The sequence below is a fragment of the Pan troglodytes genome, chromosome 19, assembly GCF_028858775.2.
Source record: "Pan troglodytes isolate AG18354 chromosome 19, NHGRI_mPanTro3-v2.0_pri, whole genome shotgun sequence".
NCBI classification, from domain to species: domain Eukaryota; kingdom Metazoa; phylum Chordata; class Mammalia; order Primates; family Hominidae; genus Pan; species Pan troglodytes.
Window position 1 is genome coordinate 90,291,211 of NC_072417.2, and position 20,049 is coordinate 90,311,259.

At 54.0% G+C, this 20,049-nt stretch overlaps 1 protein-coding gene across 3 annotated transcripts in view; it reads left to right on the forward strand.

Moving 5' to 3' along the window:
• The first annotated feature begins 445 nt into the window (after positions 1–445).
• The window catches only part of SEPTIN9 (septin 9), a 220,060-nt gene continuing 200,456 nt past the window's right edge, over positions 446–20,049 (forward strand). The window contains exon 1 of one of the 3 annotated variants that reach the window (XM_016932980.4): positions 446–629. In XM_016932980.4, coding sequence (XP_016788469.2) covers positions 611–629 — 19 coding nt within the window. In that variant the 5' untranslated portion in view covers positions 446–610. Of the gene's footprint in view, positions 630–6,975; positions 7,252–20,049 lie in introns of those variants that run through there. The other 2 variants (XM_063799951.1, XM_063799952.1) reach the window with 2 other exon arrangements.

Here is a 20,049-nt window from a genome sequence, read left to right on the forward strand (position 1 = left end):
CCCGGCTGTGCCCGGCGCCGCCGCCTCGCCCGGCGGGGCCGCCCGGAGCGCCCGCACCTCCGCCCGCTTCCACCTGGCCGGGCCCGCCCCGCCCAGACTCCGGACTGGGAAGTGCGGCGACTCCCGGAACCAGCCATTGGCGCCAGCGCGGGGAGCTGGGGGTGCAGAGCTGCGGGCGCGGGGGGCCACGCAGGCGGCCCCCACCCCCTGCCTGGCCTGGTCTGGTCTGGTCTGCGCTGCCGCGCGGGGGCGCCCCCTCACAGGCCCGGCGCCCGCCAGCCCCGCTCCGCCAGGTGCAGCGCAGCGCAGGGGTGGGCGGGGGTGGGGCTCGACGCGCACGTTCACGGGGCGGGAAGGGGGCGGGTCAGGGGCGGGACCACAGCCGGCTGGGCCGGGGTTCTATGCGCATCTCCGGGGAGGGGCGGGGCTGGGGCGGGGCCGGGGCGGGGCCCGGTCGGTGCACTCCAGACGGCGGGCCGCCCCCTCCTCCCACCTTCCTACTACCGGCCCAGGATTAGCGCCCTGGGAGCGCGCGCCCCGCTGCCTCGCCGCCACACTTTCCTGGGAGCGGCCGCCACACTTTCCTGGGAGCGGCGGCCACGGCGGCACCATGAAGAAGTCTTACTCAGGTGGGCTTCGCGCCCGGGGTGGGGAGGGGTCGGTGTCCCGGGACCAGCGCTGCTCACCTGAGTGCCTGCGGCCGGGAGTGGCGAGGCGCCCCCGGAGCTGAGCGAGTCCCCGCGGCGGGCACACTGCAGGTCGAGTTCCTCCCAGGACAGGGCCGCTGTCGGGCCGCTTTCGACCTGAGCCGACCGTCCCCTGCGCTGTCTCCAGCCCTTGCTCGAGTGTCGGAGGGGCTGCCCTGGGGGACGCTCCCTCTTCCTCGCCCCTTGCTCCCTCGCAGGAATCGCTGACTTTCCAGGTCGGCCGGGTGCTTTGGGTCCCTGTGCGTCTGTGTGGGTGAATGGGGTCGGGGCTAGGTGGAGGGGTGTCCTTGGGTTCAGCCTCTAGGGCTGGTGGTCCAGGCCGCAGCATCCTTTCTTCGGATTCTCTTCGGTTTCTCCTCTACTTAGTGGGGCACGGGACGGCCTCCAGATGGGACCGTCCAGCAGCGCCCAAACTTGGCGACTCGGGTTCATGTTTTGCGCTCAGGACGCCGCCCGCGGCTGACATCGTCCCTCCACCCTAGCAGGGCCCGCCTTAAGCAGGCGGAGGGGGCCTGACTTGGGCCTCACCGTGAGCCGGTTCAGGAGCTTTCATTTCATAAGAGGCTCCCGCTCTGGCACTCTGAAGTTCCATTTCACAGATGGGCACACCGAGGCCACAAGGGCAGGTTAAGAGAAATCCAGATCTTCATTCTTTGTCTTTTCCTTCCTTTTTTTTTTTTCCTTTGTGGTTTTCTCCAAAGGATCCAGGCAGGCAGGATCCTTTGTCCTCCTCAGTCCTCAAATTATAAATAGCGTCTCCTCTTCTAAATCTAGAAACCGTTTGTTTAATGTCCCTCCTTTAATTCATTCGGATAGAAAGGTACCTGCCAAGGATCCGTGAATTAATTTTTATTGATAGGAGAACAGAATCATGGGCCTTAGTTGGAGGTGAAGGAGTCGTCGGGGCCATCCCCCTGCCTTTGGGCCATTGTCGGTTTCCTCTGGCTTTCCATATTTAGGAACCAAAATGAGTGATAAAGTACCTTGTCTCAAAGAGGATTACTCAGAACTTCCCCGAAAATACCCTTCTGGGTCAGTAGCTTAGAATTTCAACTTTCACCCGGTTGTTGCGAACAAGATGGCCCTCTACGCACCCGGAGCACAGCTCTGTCAGGAGCGTGGGTGGGTTGGTGTGCTGGTGGGCGGGAGCGGGCTTCCAGGTGGCACATGCTTGGATTTGGCACCGGGGCTTCCTCCCCAACATGCTCCAAATACTTGAGATTGTTGTGGGGATCGCGCGGTGCATGGCCCTTTCCAGGGGATCTCTAGCCCGCCCAGGGAGGGCCCTTTGCCCTTGGTTTCTTACACTTTACCTCCCACTGGTGGGTCCAGACAGTGGGGGTGACCGGGGTCCTCCCAGGTCGTGGGTCCTGGGTTTTTTCTGCGGAGACCCTCCTGCACAGATGCCGGAAGGGCCCTGAGGCAGGCTTGGAGTCTCTGCACCTGCGGCTTATTGGGAGGTGGGGAGACCATCACTTGTCCTTTTCTCCTCTCCTCCACACACACCTACCCCACCCCTCACTGGGTTTCTTTTTTTTTTTTTTTTTTTTTTTTTTTAAAAAAAAGGACAGAACCTTTTGCAGTAGGTGGAAGTAGAGTTTGTGGGGTGAGCAGGAACCAACTCTTGTAAAGCAGCCTGGGTGCCTCCTTGTGTTTACCTAAAGGGGCAGGCCCCTCTGAGGATGGGGGAAGGGAGGGCTCAGACCATTTCTGGTTTGCTCCCTGCTTGGCAGTGGCCCAAGGTGTGCTGGGTCACTGTGTTGCAGTTGTATGGAGTGGGACTGGAGGGGGCTGATGGTGGGGGTGGCCTCTTGCCCTCATTCTGAGTTTCCTGGAGCTCTCTTGGCACCAGCCCTTTTCCAGGTACGGGCACTTGCAGGAGTCAGGCTGACCCCTCAACAGCCATCGACACCATGAAATTAAGGAAAGCAGCAAAAGATGTTAAAAATCCCCCTAGGCTCTGACAATCCAAGGACAACAGGAAGGTTTTTATTTTTTCATCTAGACTGAGCGGGATTATTGCTTCTAGACCTGTATATGGGCTTCAGAATAAATGGAATGACCATAATGTTGTTCCCGGTAGACCTGGTTTGAACATTCGTGAGCCTCTGAAAAGGAGAAAGATTTTAGAAGGATGTGTTGGGGCAATCTCAAGTACCGTGGGTCTATAGACAGTCATCGAAGACACTTTATGTGCTGGGCACACATGGCCAAGTCTGAGTGGGTACAGAAATGGTAATGAGATATAGTCCTTGCTTGCAGAGAACTTACATTCTCACCGGGAGTCAGGATGAGGGCGAGACACCAGCTCATTAACACCCTTCCCTCCTGAGCAGTTCAGCCTCCAAATACTACAGGAATGCCCCGGAGGTTTTAGGGGGAGGTGTGATTGAGCTGGGCCTTGAGGAAGGAGAAGTCTTGAGTAGTGGAGAATAAAAAGGGACTTGGCCAGGTGCGCTTGAAGTCCCAGCTACTCAGGAGGCTGAGACACGAGGATCGCTTGAGCCCAGGAGGCTACTCAGGAGGCTGAGACAGGAGGATCGCTTGAAGCCAGGAGTTCAAGGCTGCAGCCCTGTGACAGCGCCTGGAAATAGACACTGCACTCCAGCCTGGGTGGCGTCATGAGACCCCATCTGTAAGAAGGTCTTTTCCAATGCGGAAGGCAGCAAGGGCCCACACAGGGCAGCTGCAGGATCCAGGGGGACACTGGGGACAGGTTCTCTCTGGCAGCTCCATTGCTGCTCCAGGCTTTCCCAGTTGCCTCACCCGGCCTTCCAATGGGGTGGAGGTAGTGGTAGTCTACAGGCAGTGTGGTCCAGTGGTTACACTTGGGGGCTCAGAGCCGCCAGCCCCTTGGGATTAAATCTCACCAGGCTGCGCCTCTCCCTGTGGCACAAGGTTCTCACCTCATGCATCTCATTTGCCTCATTTGTTTTTTTGTGTGTGTGGTGTTTTTTTATTTTATTTATTTATTTATTTTTGAGACGGAGTCTCACTCTGTCTCCCAGGCTGGAGTGCAATGGCATGATCTCGGCTTACTGCAACCTCCGCCTCCCAGGTTCAAGTGATTCTCCTGCCTCAGCCTCCTGAGTGGCTGGGATTGTAGGAACGTGCCACCGCGCCCAGCTAATTTTTATATTTTTACTAGAGACGGGGTTTCACCATGTTGGTCAGGCTGATCTCGAACTCCTGACCTCGTGATCTGCCTGCCTTGGCCTCCCAAAGTGCTGTGATTACAGGCATGAGCCACCACGCCCAGCCTGCCTCATTTGTTAAATGGGACAGTGCTATGTTGTTGTAAAGGTTAAACGAGTTCATATTTGAAAAAGCTGAGAGATGCCTGCTCTGTAACCTGTTAGCTGCTGTCATGATCATGATTGTCATTGACAGGAGGATGGAGAAGGCTAGGGTTATGCCATTGCTAGGACGTTCCAGAAGCCTCCATGATCTTCCCTTACTGTGGTCAGAGCATGGTGCAGGGTCTCTCCCCCAGCCCCTCAGCACTGGAGCCAGCTGCACTGTACCCGCCCTGGTTCTCTAGGTTCTGAGTTTTGGGACTCCCTTTGCATACTAGGTCACGTGGAACTTGCCGTTATTCCCAGGCTCCCCTGGAAACTCTCTGTGGGTGGCAGCGGCAGGAGGACTTACCCGAGGCCGATGAGCCACAGAAGCCGGACTGAGGTTGCGTCACACCCCCACTGGCACCTGGGAATTACTCTGGAGATTCTTTTTTTATTTTTTATTTTTTTGAGATGGAGTCTCGCTCTGTTGCCCAGGCTGGAGTGCAGTGGCACGATCTCGGTTCACTGCAACCTCTGCCTCCCAGGTTCAAGCAATTCTCATGCCTCAGCCTCCTGAGTAGCTGGGATTACAGGCATGTGCCACCGTGCCCAGCTAATTTTTGTATTTTTTAGTAGAGACGGGGTTTTACCATACTGGCCAGGCTGGTCTCGAACTCCGGACCTCAGGTGATCCACCCGCCTCAGCCTCCCAAAGTGCTGGGATTACAGGCATGAGCCACCGTGCCCAGCCACTCTGGAGTTTCTCTGTGGCTTTCAGGAGATTCCTGAGGGGCACCAGCCATGATTAAAAAGCTCTATGCTGTAGTGACTTCTGAGTCCTGGGCAGGGAGGGAGGCTGCACCCACACAGGAAGCAGCTTCTGCTGTGATTCAGTGTGCTGGCTCGCCATGGTGGACAGGGCTGCACCCTCACCCAGCGCCCCGGGAGCTGACTTACGGGAAGGGCAAGGAATTGCACCCTCAGAGAACACTTCCCCAGTCAGCTAACCCGGTGACAGGCGAGCATGGGAAGGGCACAAGCACAGGGTTTCTTCCTCTTCTCCCCCAACCCCGTCTCCGCGCCTGTTCTCGCTGCCTCTTGCCTCCTCACGTCCAAGCTTGTCTGCTCTGGCGCATTCAGGGGACCTGGACTGGAGAGAAAAAGCCACCTCGTACGGTTAGTCTGTGGCTCTGTCTGACTTGTGTCCCCCGCCGAGGCCCCTCAGTTGTGAGACAGCTGGCTGAGCCTAAGTCCTGGGGCCAGCCCTCTCCCTAGTCTGCTGCAAAGGTAGAAAGGCATGCCCAGGCAGGGGCCACCTGCCCTGCCCGCTCATGCCAGACCGCAGGCACTTGCCCGTCAGATCTCCCCGGCCTGCCCAGAGGGGTTCTGATAGCCGAGGGCAATGCACCTGGCAGCGGAGCATTGCGTTTGCCACAGTCCACCTTCTTCCTGGAACCACCCCCCACAAGTGTGACCAGCTCAAGCCAGGACAGGTACAGGGGGACCCAGGATTGCCACTTAGGGGCAGTGGTCTGGAATCCAGGTCCAGGTGACATGGGAGCCAACCCTCTGCTTGGAGATCCCAGGTGGGTGTTTGCAGAGGACATCGCACTTGAGGACCCATGGAAGGGGACACTTCCCACCCCCTACCCAGTCCTTGGGCTGCCCTCCTCTGACACTCTCCTGCCCATCCCAGGCAGCCCTGACAGCCCCATGTGACTGGGACCTAGAGGTGGCCCCTGTTTCCGCCCCAGTGTTTGTCCACAGGCAGTGTTGCGTGGGCTCTGAAGTTTGCCTAAGATGGACCTGATAAGGGGAGTTCAGTACACATCAGTGCAGGCCCGGCCAGGGGGTGATGATGGCAGTTCCTGGGCAGATCCAGCTGGCTTTAGGGTAGGAGGGGCTCCAGAGAGAGGCTCCAGGCCCCTAGGGGTGTGAACCTTTGGGGTGAGGCGGGAAGTGACGCGCTGGGTTCCTGCGCCTCTGTTTGTTGGAGCTATTACCTTGGAAACATCCCAGCTCTAGGCGGTTGCCAGGGATTTATGGGGATCAGTGGGTGCCAATCCCTGGGTGAAGCCCTCGGGGCTTGTACACAGCACACAGCGCTGTGGCCCCATGGCTCCCTTTGCTGTGTGAAGTGGCTCAGTCTCCGGGAGAGTCCTTAGCCAGGCAGGCCTGACAGCAACTGCCAGGTCATGGTGATCTGGAATCGCTGACCAAAGGGAGTCAGTCCTGGTGGGTGGAGGGACTTGGCGGGCAGCCATCGTGGTGCCAGGCATGGGGATCGTGTGTCACCCAGGCCTGTGGGTGCCGAGCTTCTGTGGGAGCAGTGAAGTGCCCCCGTGGCGGATGGGCTGGTCACCCCTGCCCCTTTCCTGATGTGACAGTTGTGCCTGGGCCCCGGGAAATTTGCCAGGAGGCCTGGCATTGGCCTGCTCTACTGGAGCGGCCCTGCTGAGCTGTGAGCTGCCCGTCTCCCTGAGGTTCCTAGCCCATTTCAACTCTCCATGTGGATTTGGTCATTCATTCCAGAAGCGTCTGCCAGGCGCTGCTGAGTGTCAGGCTCTGTTTGCCTCCTCTCCTGTACCCTGGAGGCTCTGGGCACCAGCTCTGCAGGGTGGCCTGGCCTTGGGTCTCCAGGGTAGAGCATGGCACTCTCTGCTCCCAGCCCAGTTTCTCTCTGCTTTATCTCCCTGACCCCACCCTGGGCACGGGTCCCTTTGCAGCCCCTGTGAAGGGAGACATTGAGCTGTTGCTGGCAGAGGAGGGGCGGCTCCTGGGCACTGCTTGCCAATGGCCTCTCGGCAGCTCTGTGACAGCTGAGCTTTGTTCCCAGCCTAATCTGACCTGGTTCTCCAAAGCGTGACTGTTGGCAGCCTGAAAACCTCCAGGACAGGAAACAGGAGTGGCGCAGGGAATGTAAGATGATCCCAACTTCAAGTCACTGGGCGGCCCTTAGACCCAGGCTGCCTGCTGTCTCTGGCAGGAACCCAAGTCGCTGGTCATCCTCAGAGCGGTGTTGGCCCGGGGCCTTCAGTGGCCTTTGTGTCTGGGTAAGAGGAACCCTGGATGGCCACTCTGCCCTGAGTGTGTGGGTCCCCAGAAGTGCTGGGTTAGGGGGCACGGAGGGCCAGAAAGTCCCCTTTGGAGCGCTGGACTCTCTCGCTGACTCCTACCCCACCCCGGCCTGGGGTTTCAGAGAAGGGGTCCAGGCAGGAGTGTCATCTTTTCTCAATGGGGATGTGGCTTCAGTCTCTGTCCAGGTGGGTGCATTGCTCTCTTTCCGGCTCCTCCCAGGCTGCTTAAATGACCTGTGACGAGGCCTGCGCCATGGCCGGGGCCCTCTGCTTTTCCCAGCGCTGCACCTGGGAACCAGGGGTTGGGCCCCGGAAGCCGAGGATGTCCCTGAATGCCATGCCTGGGCACCTGTCCTGGCCAGGCGAGGCGTGTTGGGGCAGCGGCTGAGATGGGAGCAGCAGCATTGCCTGCCAGGTTTGAGATGGGCCCCGGGTGAGTGTGGTTACCAGGAAAGGCTGGGCAGAGCAGGCAGGTGGGCCGCCCCTGGGGCCTTGTGCCGCAGATCAACCTGATCCGAACCCTGGGGCCGGGGCTTCCTTTCACAGCCTTCCCATGAACTATGGCTCCTGTTTCCATCCCGAATCAGAGCCCAGCAGAGGAATAATGTCCATGTAACCCAAGCCAGTTGGAAGTGGGTTACATCCAACCCCTGTCATCTTCCAGCTTGTTAAGGACTTGACTAACTCAACCCAGAGGGATTTGGAGGGTTGTCTGCAAAACCCACTAATAACAGGGAACTTTAGCTCTGTAGCCACAGGGTCTACAGAGGTGTCGGGCTGTCGGGTTATTGCTGGGAGGTGAGCCGGTGGCGTAGACACCATGGAGGCACCGGTAGTGGAAGAGCTGCAAGTGCACACAGAGGCCGGCACCGAGGGGCGGGGAGGAGGAGGTGGTGGATTTCTCGCCAGTGTTGGCATCATGTTGCCTCCAGCATCAGAGACCCAAGGTGTGGCTGACCTTGGCTGGGGCGATGAGTCATTGGATAGCAGAGCCTTCCTGGTAGCTGGGGGTTAACGCTTTAACTGCCAGGCCTTTGTATTATGCCGCTTCTTTTTTTTGTTTGGTTTGGTTTGGTTTGGTTTGGTTTGGTTTTTGAGACGGAGTCTCACTGTCACCCAGGCTGGAGTGTGGTGGCTCAATCTTGGCTCACTGCAACCTCTGCCTCCTGGGTTCAAGCAATTCTCCTGCCTCAGCCTCCTGAATAGCTGGGATTACAGGCACGCGCCACCATGCCCGGCTAATTTTGTATTTTTAGTACAGACGGGGTGTCCCCATGTTGGTCAGGCTGGTCTCGAACTCCTGACCTCAGGTGATCCGCCCGCCTTGGCCTCTCAAAGTGCTAGGATTACAGGCGTGAGCCGCCGCACCTGGCCTATGCTTTTTATTATTATTATTTAATTTTTTAAGGAAAGCAATCTAAACTGTACACTGTATCTTTTCTTTCTCTTTTGCTTTTTGTTGTCAGTTTTCTGTATTACTTATTGCCAAACAACATGAACAGGAAATTGAAAGGAAAACTTCAACAATCATTGGCTGTAGCATTTCTTCCGTGTTCCATTCAGTGCTTGTCTCCTCAGGAACATGACATAGGGTTTGATTAATTATGAAAGGCGTATATTTTCAGAGTTTTATACTCCCCATAGAATGAATGTTGAATTCTGTTCTTTTCACTTGAAATTAGATCTCAGGCATGGATTTCATGATTATCACTATAATGGCTCTTCAGAGTGGACATTGCATCTTGTAGGGAACCACCCTCTCCCCAGCTGCTGGTGTGGACGCTCCTCCTTGATGGTGTGGGTCTGAGTAAAGCCCCTGAAGGGTGGTGTCCTGAGTAAAGATGTTACAGTAGCCATGCTTATAGCTTTGGGCCCGGGGCTAGGTGGAGACTGGCTTCAACCCTAGAGCTTGCTGTCTTAAAATAAATTCTTTTTTTTTTTTTTTTTTTGAGATGGAGTCTCGCTCTGTTGCCCAGGCTGGAGTGCAGTGGCGCGATCTCCACTCACTGCAAGCTCCGCCTCCCGGGTTCACACCATTCTCCTGACTCAGCATCCCGCATAGCTGGGACTACAGGCACCCGCCCCCACGCCCGGCTAATTTTTTGTATTTTTTTAGTAGAGGCGGGGTTTCACCATGTTAGCCAGGATGGTCTCAATCTTCTGACCTCGTGATCCGCTTGCCTCAGCCTCCCAAAGTGCTGGGATAAAATAAATTCTTAGGGCCGGGAGCGGTGGCTCACACCTGTAATCCCAGCACTTTGAGAGGCCGAGGCGGGCAGATCACAAGGTCAGAAGATCGAGACCATGGTGAAACCCCGTCTCTACTAAAAATACAAAAAATTAGCTGGGTGCAGTGGCGGGCGCCTGTAGTCCCAGCTACTCAGGAGGCTGAGGCAGGAGAATGGAATGAACCCGGCAGGCGGAGCTTGCAGTGAGCCAAGATTGCGCCAGTGCACTCCAGCCTGGGCGACAGAGCGAGACCCTGTCTCAAAAATAAATAAATAAATAAATAAATAAATTCTTATACCCACTTGCATTATTTATTATTATTATTATTAAACAGGGTCTTGCTGTGTTGCCCAGGTTGGAGTGCAGTGGCATGATCATGACCTCCCAGTCTCGACCTCCCAGTTTCAATTGGTCCTCCCTTCTCAGCCTCCCGAGTAGCTGGGACTACAGGTGTGCGCTGCATGCCTGGCTAATTTTTTTTTTTTTTTTTGAGACAGAGTCTTACTCTGTTGCCCAGGCTGGAGTGCCGTGGTGCAATCTCGGCTCACTGCAACCCCCGGCTCCTGGATTAAAGCAATTCTCCTGCCTCAGCCTCCTGAATAGCTGCGATTACAGGCATGTGCCGCCACACCTGGCTAATTTTTGTATTTTTAGTAGGGACGGGGTTTCACCATGTTGGTCAGGCTGGTCTCAAACTCCTGACCTCGTGATCCACCTGCCTTGGCCTCCCAAAGTGCTGGGATTACAGGTGGGAGCCACCGCACCTGGCATGCCTGGCTAATTTTTAAAAAATTTTTGTAGCAGCCGGGCGCGGTGGCTCATGCCTGTAATCCTAGCACTTTGGGAGGCCAAGGAGGTCGGGAGTTCGAGACCAGCCTGACCAACATGGAGAAACCCTGTCTCTACTAAAACTACAAAATTAGCTGGGCATGGTGGCACATGCCTGTAATCCCAGCTACTCAGGAGGCTGAGGCAGGAGAATTGCTTGAATCTAGGAGGCGGGGGTTGCAGTGAGCTGAGATCGTGCCACGGCACTCCAGCCTGGGCAACGAGAGTGAAACTCCGTCTCAAAAAATTTTTGTTTTTGTTTTTGTAGCGACAGGGTCTTGTTTTGTTGTTGCCTAGGCTGGTACTGAATTTCCAGCCTCAAGCGATCCTCCTGCCTCAGCCTCCCAAAGCGCTGGGAGTACAGGCGTGAGTCACTGTGCCTGGCCTCCACTTGCTTTGGCTGCCTTTCTCTGTCTTAGGTAACCATACATTTCTTCAGGTAATTAAGAAAAGATTGCGCATGATGAGTCCCTTTTATGGTATTTCTGGGATTGCCCCCAAAACCAGACAAGTGTTCTTACCTTGACATTTTATTAAGACTTTAATGAACAGAATGCCGTTTGCCCTCAGTCTGCTGGTGCCCCTGCGAAGGCCCAGGGCTTCCTTGTTTGAAAAGTCATCCCCTTGTCGAGGTCTTTGATTCCTTTTCACCACGGCAGTCATGCCGAGGGTCCACAGAGCCACCCCTTCCCCATCTCTTCCTCGGCCCCTCAAGATGCATCTGTACCCCCGGAGATGTCTCTTTGTTTTCTTGGGCCACCTCTCCTGGCCGTCACTCACCCTGCTGGCTCATTACTTGTGCAGCAGTTTCTTCTGGAACCCTCAGGCTCCTGCCACCTACCCTCTGCAGTCCCCGTTTTGTTCCTCTTGCCTCAGTCTTCCTCCCCATCACCCCTCTACCTGTTGGTCTCCATCTCTCTCTATGGCACATCCCTGTGTTATACTCTGATGGCTGGATAAAGGTTGAGTGAAACGCATCTACCCCTTTGGTGACTGGGGTGCCCATTAATCAGAAGGGATCCAAGGCTGGCATAGCCTTTTCCCGCATCCTGGGGTATCGTCCTGTGGCTCTTCCTTGTTGGAGTCTGCAGTTTTTTGTTTTTTTTTTTTAATTTTTTGAGTTGGAGTCTCGCTCTGTCGCCCAGGCTGGAGTGCAGTGGTGCGATCCCAGCTCACTGCAACCTCTGCCTCCCGGGTTCAACCAATTCTCCTGCTTCAGCCTCCCAAGTAGCTGGGACTACAGGCGCCCGCCACTACGCCTGGCCAATTTTGGTATTTTTAGTAGAGACGGGGGTTTCCCTACATTGGCCGGGCTGGTCTCGAACTCTTGACCTCAGGTGATAGGCTTGCGTCGGCCTCCCAAAGTGCTGAGATTACGGGCATGAGCCACCAGGCCCGGCCGTTGAGGTTACCTTCATAAGCCACCAGGCCTGGCTGTAGTTGGCAGTTTTTGACCACTGGTCTCGCTCCACGTGATCTGTGATCTTCCCCTTGGCCCCCTGGCCCTGCCCTGTTCCTCTGCTCACCTTTCTCATGCATGCGGTTTGTTCATAGGGTATGTAATGGGGTCTAACCAGGAAATGGAAACCGCTTGAGCATTTATTTATTTATTTATTTATTTATTTATTTTTCCCAAGACAAGGTCTCACTCTGTCACGCAAGCTGAAGTGCAGTGGTGTGATCACGGCTCACGGCAGCCTTGAACTCCTGAGCTCAAGTGATCCTCCCTTCTCAGCCTCCCAAGTAGCTCGGAGTATAGGTGCACACTCTATGCCTGCCTAATTTTTTCTTTTATTTTTGTAGAGACAGGGTCTTGCTTTGTTGCCGAGGCTGGTCCTGAACTCCCAACCTCAAGCAATCCTCCTGCCTCAGCCTCCCAAAGTACTGGAGCTACAGGCATGTGCCATCACGCCTTGCTAATTTTTGTATTTTTTGTGTGTGTGTAAAGACAAGGTCTTACTATGTTGCCCAGGTTGGTCTTGTACTCCTGGGTTTATGTGATCCTCCTGCCTGGGCCTCCCAAAGTGCTGGGATTACAGGCGGGAGCCACAGTGCCTGGTCCACTTGAGCATTTAGAACAGAAGGACTTAAAGGCGGGGCACTAGTTACACAGATGATGGGAGAGGTGAAGGCCAGACAGGGAACAGAGAGGCAATCAGCAGGAAATCAAAGTGGCGTGGGCTTATACAGCCCTCTAAAGGTATGGATGCAATGATTCATTTAGAATGAGAAAATAAATAACAGCAAATTATAAATTATAAGCAGCTGTTAAATATCACAGACATCACTACATGCAGAAGAGTACCAGTCAACTGTCAGTCATATCTCCAAAGTTCTATTTCTCCCACATTTTTGGCATTACTTCTTCAATATGATGACTTTGTAATATCATTTTCTATTTCGAGAATAGAAAACTGATCAGGCTGGACACAGTGGCTCGTGCCTGTAATCCCAGCACTTTGGGAGGCCAAGGCAGGTGGATCACTTGAGGCCAGGAGTTCAAGACCAGTCCGGGCAGCGGGGCGAAACCCCGTCTCTACTAAAAATACAAAAACTAGCAGGGCATGGTGGCATACACCTGTAGTCCCAGTTACTTAGGAGGCTGAGGTGGGAGGATTGCTTGAGCCCAGGAGGTCGAGGCTGCAGTGAGCCGTGATCATGCCACTGCACTCCAGCCTGGGTGAGAGAGTGAGACCATGTCTCAAAAAAAAAAAAAAAAAAAAAAAAAAAAACATAGGCTGGGCGTGGTGGCTCACGCCTGTAATTCCAGCACTGTGGGAGGTTGAGATGGGCGGATCACTTGAGGTCAGGAGTTTGAGACCAGCCTGGTCAACATGGTGAAACCCCATCTCTACCAAAAATATAAAAAATTAGCCAGGTGTGATGACGCACGCCTGTAATCCCAGCTACTTGGGAGGCTGAGGCAGGAGAATGGCTTGAACCCAGGAGGCAGAGGTTGCAGTGGGCCAAGATCGTGCCATTGCACTCCAGCCTGGGCAACAGAGTGAGACTCCATCTCAAAAATAAATAAATAAATAAAGCGAATGAATCTCCTTAGTTGATCAAATTTTGTTTTTATTTTTGGTAGTTGGGATGTATACAAAAGTGGCAGTCAACATGGAGTTGGTGGTGCTGCTACAATTGTTTTGTTCAAGATACACAGGAATTCTGGTAAATCCTGTGTTTTTTCTTCTTTTAAATGTGATTCCCATCAAGAAAGAAGTAGGAAAGTGGGGGAGATTTCTAACTGCATATGAGGCATTTGTGCATGTATTTCTGACCAGAGAGACTTTTCTGTTTTGACTCCACATTGAAGGAACTGAATCCTTTGCTTACAACTTCACCTCTGGTGATGGGAGTAATTTTCCACAGATTTGCTTCTGGACCCGTGCATTTCAAATCTTGCGTCTCTCCACTGCGCACATTTTTCCGGCGCCAGGCACCGCAGGATATGTTCGTGTCTTGTGATTTTTGATTCTGCGCGGTAGGTGGAATTGGAACGGTGAGTGGAGCGAGTATTCCTGGAATCCGTTTCCGCACCGGGATAGTGAGCAGTAACTGAACTATACATGGAAATAAATGGGAACTACATAAATATAACCCTACCAAAGCCAAACTAAATATCTTTCCAGTTCAACTTCTCCTTAGCAGGAGCCCCCACGTGGCAGCAAGCCTCCGTTTCCACCTCACACAAGAGAAAATGTGACGGGCAGGAACTCAAGACTGGAAATGAACGGGGATGTTAATTGATTGTAGGGAAAATATTTTCCATTTTGTAAATTTTACAAAAAATGTTTGACCCCGTGGACATGTGGTTAGGGCCCTTCTCAGTGCCTTGAGAGGGAACCATGCAGGTAGAGGGAGGGTTCTTAGCATTGTGGGGGTGACCTGGAGATTGGCAGCAGGGTGCCACCACCACCCCTAGGTTGGGATGAGAGGGAGGAAGTCCTGTGACCAGAGTCCAGGGGCCAGAGTCACCTGCTGGGAGCCCAAACAAAGGTGGGACTCTGGCAGGAGCTGGAACTACACAAAGGACCACCTCTCCTGCTGGAGAAGCTGTCTGAGGCAGAGGAGGTGGAGAGCTCCCGCGCCCTCCCTTGCTCCCACCTCCCAGGTTCCTCCCAAGCCTCTCGTTGGTTGAACCCAGCCCAAAGCCAGCAGGCCTGGGGACCTGGACACCTGAGCCAGCAGAGGTTGGCGTTTCTCCCACACAAAGGAGGGCACAAGAAGTGGGAGGCACGGAGGGGGATCAGGCCAGGACCCACACAGGATGTGCAAACAGGAGCTCCCCTCTCTTCCCACCCCAAATGGCATCTGCAGCCGGCCTCACTTCCCTGCTGTTAGACAGGAAGAGGAACCTTGTTCCCGGCACCAGCTGCCCCCACCACCCCCACCCCACGGAGGCCCCTTTCCTCTCTGGCCTTTGCTTGCAATCATTGGCGACGCTGATGGACCATATCTTCTGGGGAGTTTGGTCATGAACATGGTTTCCCATTTGTTATGGACTGAACTGTGCCCTTCGCCTTGAATTCCTGCGTTGAAGCCCTAACTCCCAATGCAGCTGTAATTGAAGATAGGGCTTTTAGGGAGGTAATTAAGGTTAAATGAAGTCATAGGGCAGGACCCTAATCTAATAGGATTGATGTCCTTATAAGAAGAGGGAGAGACACCAGAGATCTCTCTTCCCCCCTTACTTGTAAACAGAGGAAAAATGACCGGAGGACACAGCAGGGAGGTGGCTACAAGCCAGGAAGAGAGGCCTCGCCGGGAACTAACCCTGACGGCACCTTGATCTGGGACTTTGGGCCTCTCAAACTGAGAAATACATGTCTGTTGTTTAAGTCACTCCCTCCACAGTAATCTGGATGGCAGCCTGAGCTTACCAAGGCACCGTCTGCATCAGCCAGGGCTCTCCAGGGAGACAGCCAATAGGAGATGGATGGATGGATGGATGGCTAGATAGACAAGCGGACAGAGAGAGAGAGAGAGACAGACAGACACAGACAGGCAGACAGACAGGCAGACAAATGGCTAGATAGACAAGCAGACAGAGAGATAGAGACAGACGGACACAAACAGGCAAACAGACAGGCAGACAAATGGATAGATAGATGATAGATAGCCAGGCAGGCAGATAGACACAGACAGGCAGACAGACAGACAGACAGATGATAGGCTGGGTTCAGTGACTCTTACCTGTAATACCAGCACATTGGTAGGCTGAGGCCGGTGGATCACTTGAGGCCAGGAGTTTGAGACCAGCCTGGCTAACATGGTGAAACCCCATCTCTACTAAAAATACAAAAATTAGCTGGGCGTGGTGGTACATGTCTGTAATCCCAGCTACTCGGGAGGCTGAGGCACGAGAATCACTTGAACCTGGGAGGTAGAGGTTGCAGTGAGCTGAGATCATGCCACTGCACTCCAGCCTAGGCGACAAAGTGAGACTCCATCTCAAAAAGAAAAAAAAGATAGATAGATGAATGGATAGATAGCTAGATAGATGACAGATGGATGATAGGTAGATAGATAATTGATAAACAGATATAAATGACAGATGGACAGGCAGACAGATAGATACATTGATTAGATAGATGATAGATGGATAGATAGAAGATAGATGATGGATGGGTGGGTAGATAGGCAGATAGACAGTTAGAAAGATAGATGATAGATAGATAGGAAGGAATTTATTAGGGGAATTGGCTCATACCACTGTGGAGGCCAAGATGTACCACAGAAGGCCGTCCGCAAGCTGGAGGCCCAGGAAAGCCAGTATCGTGGCTCAGTCCAAGTCTGCAGGCCTCAGGACTGGGAAGCTGTTGGTGTAACTCTTAGTTTAAGGCCAAAGGTTTGAGAGCCTGGGGGACTGCTGGAGAACTGGGGGTTCTAAGTCCAAGGGCAGGAGAGGAAGGCATCCCACCTCCAGGAGAAAGAGGGAATTCACCTTTTCTCTGCCTTTTTGTTGTCTGGCAATGGAATGGTGTCATCCATATTGAGGGAGGATCTTTACCACTCAGCCCACCAACTCACATGCCCATCTCCTCCAGAAACACCCTCACAGACACACCCAGAAGCAATGCGTTACCAGCCATCCCTTAATCCAGACAAACTGACACCTGCCGTCAGCCACCACACAGGCTCAGCAGAATCGTGGTTGCATGGTGATGGTCTCCATCCCGTCTAAAGAAGTTGAAGATGAACTGTTGGCACAAGCCATCATTCTTTCAGGCTCCTTCCAGTCGTTCATTCTTTTAAAAATGTATTCATTGAGCACCTGCAGCATGCCAGGTGCTGTGACAAGCACTGGGGCATAGCAGTGAGCAAACAAGGACTCTTGTTTCTTGGAGTTTACATGCAGTAGAAGGAAACAGAATCAATGAATTCATCAGTTCTAGAAAACTATCAAAATAGGACTAAGAGCTATGGTGAGAATTAAGATAAGGTGATTGCATAGAAAGTGACCGATGGCTGCTTTGGAATGAGTGGTGAGGGGTCACAGAGATGATGACAGCTGAGTTGAGATTGGGAAGACAGGAAGGAGCCAGCAGTGCAAGGACTAGGCTGGGAGCAAGCTTGGTGCATTCCAGGAACAGCAAGGAGGCCAGAGGGGCTGCAGTAGAGCACGGGAGGAGGAGGAGGGAGACGCAGGTCAAAGAGGAGCCTGGGGCCAGATGGAGGACCCTCCCTCCAAAGCTCAGTCATTTCCTCCTTAAAGGAGAATGTGTTACCTCCAAAAGTCACATATGCCAGCACAGTGTCTGGCTCATCATATGCCTTCAGTAGGCGGTGAGCATGGCTGTTCTTGTTATTACTACATCACAATTACTAGGAATAATGGAGTCACCAGGCTTTGCATTTACAGCAATGTGAGGGAGTCAGCAAGCTTCCCCGGGGAACCCATCTCCCCTCACTAAGTTCATAAGAGCCTGATAACCAGGTCAATGTAGTGAGAGCTATAGCTGCCCAGTGTACTGGACTCTTTAGCCACGGGCCAGGACACTTTCATCTCAGCAGAAACCTCTAAGGGGGCTGGGGAGTGTGCTGTGGATGTTTCTGGGTTACTCAGACCTCCTGGGGAGCCTTCCCCACCACAGCTGCTGCAGGGAGCTCAGCTGCAGTGATGAACTGCGGCTCAGCCTTGTTTATGGGAAAACCCTACGTGGGAGATGGGACGGTTTCCTGTTGGTTCTCTCGGCCTCAGGTTGCTTTCACAAGTGCAGGGATTCTCACCTGGGTGTGTGAATGGGGCCCAGGATGCCCCAAGGGTATGTGGAGATGGGGGTCAGCTGTCTTCTTTGATGCCTCTGAACCTCCTCCCCCTGCCTTTCTGCATCTCATTGCTGGCCTCTCTCACTTTGGGTGCTTTGGAACGACATGCAATCCAATACACAGGCTGACTTTATTATTTTGTTTTGTTTTATTTTATTTTATTTTGGAAACAAAGTCTCTGTCATTCAGCCTGGAGCGCAGCGGCGCAATTGCAACTCACTGCAGCCTTGAACTTCTGGGCTCAAGTGATCCTCTTGCCTCAGCCTCTCAAAGTGCTGGGATTACAGGCATGAGCTGCTGTGCCTGGCCTAGGCTGGCTTTAAAAGCTCCTCACTCTCTCTGCTTCCTGATGATACCTACCTCCTGGAGCAGGCTCCCAGCCATTGGCTTCTGATACTTTGTAGCTATTATTGGCCAGTTGTGGCATGTGAAGCTGAGGCTCAGGAGAAGGGCAGTCCTGTCCAAGGCCACACGGCTCAGTGCTAACACTCAGACCTCAGTGTTTTTATCTCCCTCCTGGTCGCTTCCACCCTTAGTGCATCTCTGGAGGCCCAAGGGAGCTAAAGGCCAGGCTTTGGTCAGCTAAGAATTTAAAAAAGCTGTCTCTGTGCTCCTCTGTCAATCCATCACTCCATTATCTCCCCCGACAATGAATTCAGTTTGAATTTCAGATAAACAAGGATTAATTTTTAGTATAAGCATATCCCACAACACACTTGGGATACACTTATGCCTAAAAATGATTCATTGTTTGCTGGCCTTAGTAGCTCATGCCTACAATCCCAGTGCTTTGGGAGGCTACAGTTGGAGAATTGCTTGAGTCCAGGAGTTCAAGGTTACAGTGAGCCATGATCATGCCACTGAGCTCCAGCTTGGGTGAAGCAGCAAGATCCTTATCTCTTCAAAAAATTGTTGATTGTTTATCTGAAATCCAGGTTTAACTGAGCATCCTGTATTTTATATGAGAACCCTATATAGGTGAGACCCAGAGTCCCAATGCCCACTGGTAAGCCTTTGCAGGGAGGCTCTGTGGGTCCTTGGCTGGCACTGATGCCCTGTGATGAGCAGGGCCATCTGGCGAGGTGGACGCCTGCTGCCCATGCAGGCAGAGCAAGGCCCTGGGCAGGCATGAGCTGATCTCACCTTCCCCAGCCTGGGAGCCAGATACTATTGGCAGCTTGCCGTCAAGAGAGGGGCTGGTCACCAAGAGAGGGGCCGCCTCCATGGGCCTTCTTTGGCTTTTGGCTCTCCCCCAACCCTCCTCCTACCCCAAACAGAGGCCAAGGGCACCGCACCAGAACCAGCGTGCTGCCTCCTTTGGTTGGCATTTTGTAGTTGGGTAGACTGTTTCCTTCTCACAGGAGCTGGTGGGTGCCCCTTCCACCTCATAGGGAGGATGGCTGAGACCCCTGACCTTGACACAGGGTGCTGTTCTTTTTCTTTTTTTTTTGAGACAGAGTCTTGCTCTTTTCACCCAGGTTGGAGTGCAGTGGCATGATCTTGGCTCACTGCAGCCTCCACCTCCTGGGTTCTAGCAATTCTTCTGCCTCAGCCTCCTGAGTAGCTGAGATTACAGGCGTGCACCACCACTGAGAACAATGCCTTCTACAGTGTTTATTCTCCTGTAGGAGCAAGTTCCCAAGGCAAGGAGGTTGCTCCCCTCATGGATGAATAAACTGACTTTGATCCACAGCCCCACGTGTCAGCCTTGAGTGGGGGGAAAGGTTGTTCTGTGTCCAGGCAGGGGGTGGGGGCAAGGCCAGGAGGGCCTGGTGCCCAGTGTACCTCTTCAGGACACAACTCCAGGTAGCAGAGGCCAAGGACAGAGGGGAGGAGAAGAGGGAGGTGGCCATTATCTCCTTATCTCAGCTTCCTTTGGAGATAAGCTTGAGTATTTTAGTTGTCGACTAAGTCTGGAGATAAGTCTGGAATTTAAACCTTTGACTTTGATCCAGCCCTTCACAGCTCCTGTGAGCAAACTGAGCCTCAGAAAAAGGGAGTGAAGCCTGTGTATCCTGGACGCCCCCAACGCAGGCTCAAAGCGCCCCCATCCTAGGCTCAAACCGCCCCCATCCCAGGCTCAAACCGCCCCCACCCCAGGCTCAAACCGCCCCCATCCCAGGCTCAAACCGCCGCCACCCCAGGCTCAAACCGCCCCCATCCCAGCTCAAACCGCCCCCATCCCAGCTCAAACCGCCCCCAACCCAGGCTCAAAGCACCCCCCATCCCAGGCTCAAACTGCCCCCACCCAGGCTCAAACCACCCCCATCCCAGCTCAAACCGCCCCCATCCCAGGCCCAAACCGCCCTCAACCCAGGCTCAAAGCACCCCCACCCCAGGCTCAAAGCACCCCCACCCCAGGCTCAAAGTGCCCGCAACCCCGGCTCAAACCGCCCCCACCCCAGGCTTAAAGCGCCCCCACCCCAGCTCAAACCACCCTATCCCAGCTCAAACCACCCCCATCCCAGGCTCAAACCGCGCCCCCCCCAGGCTCAAACCGCCCCGACTCCAGGCTCAAAGCACCCCCATCCTAGGCTCAAACCGCCCCCACCCCAGGCTCAAAGTGGGAAGGAGCCACAGGGAAACGGGGGAGGCACGGATGACCAGGATGAGGGTCTCCATGACCCACCTTTCCCCAGGGGCTATCTCAAGAGC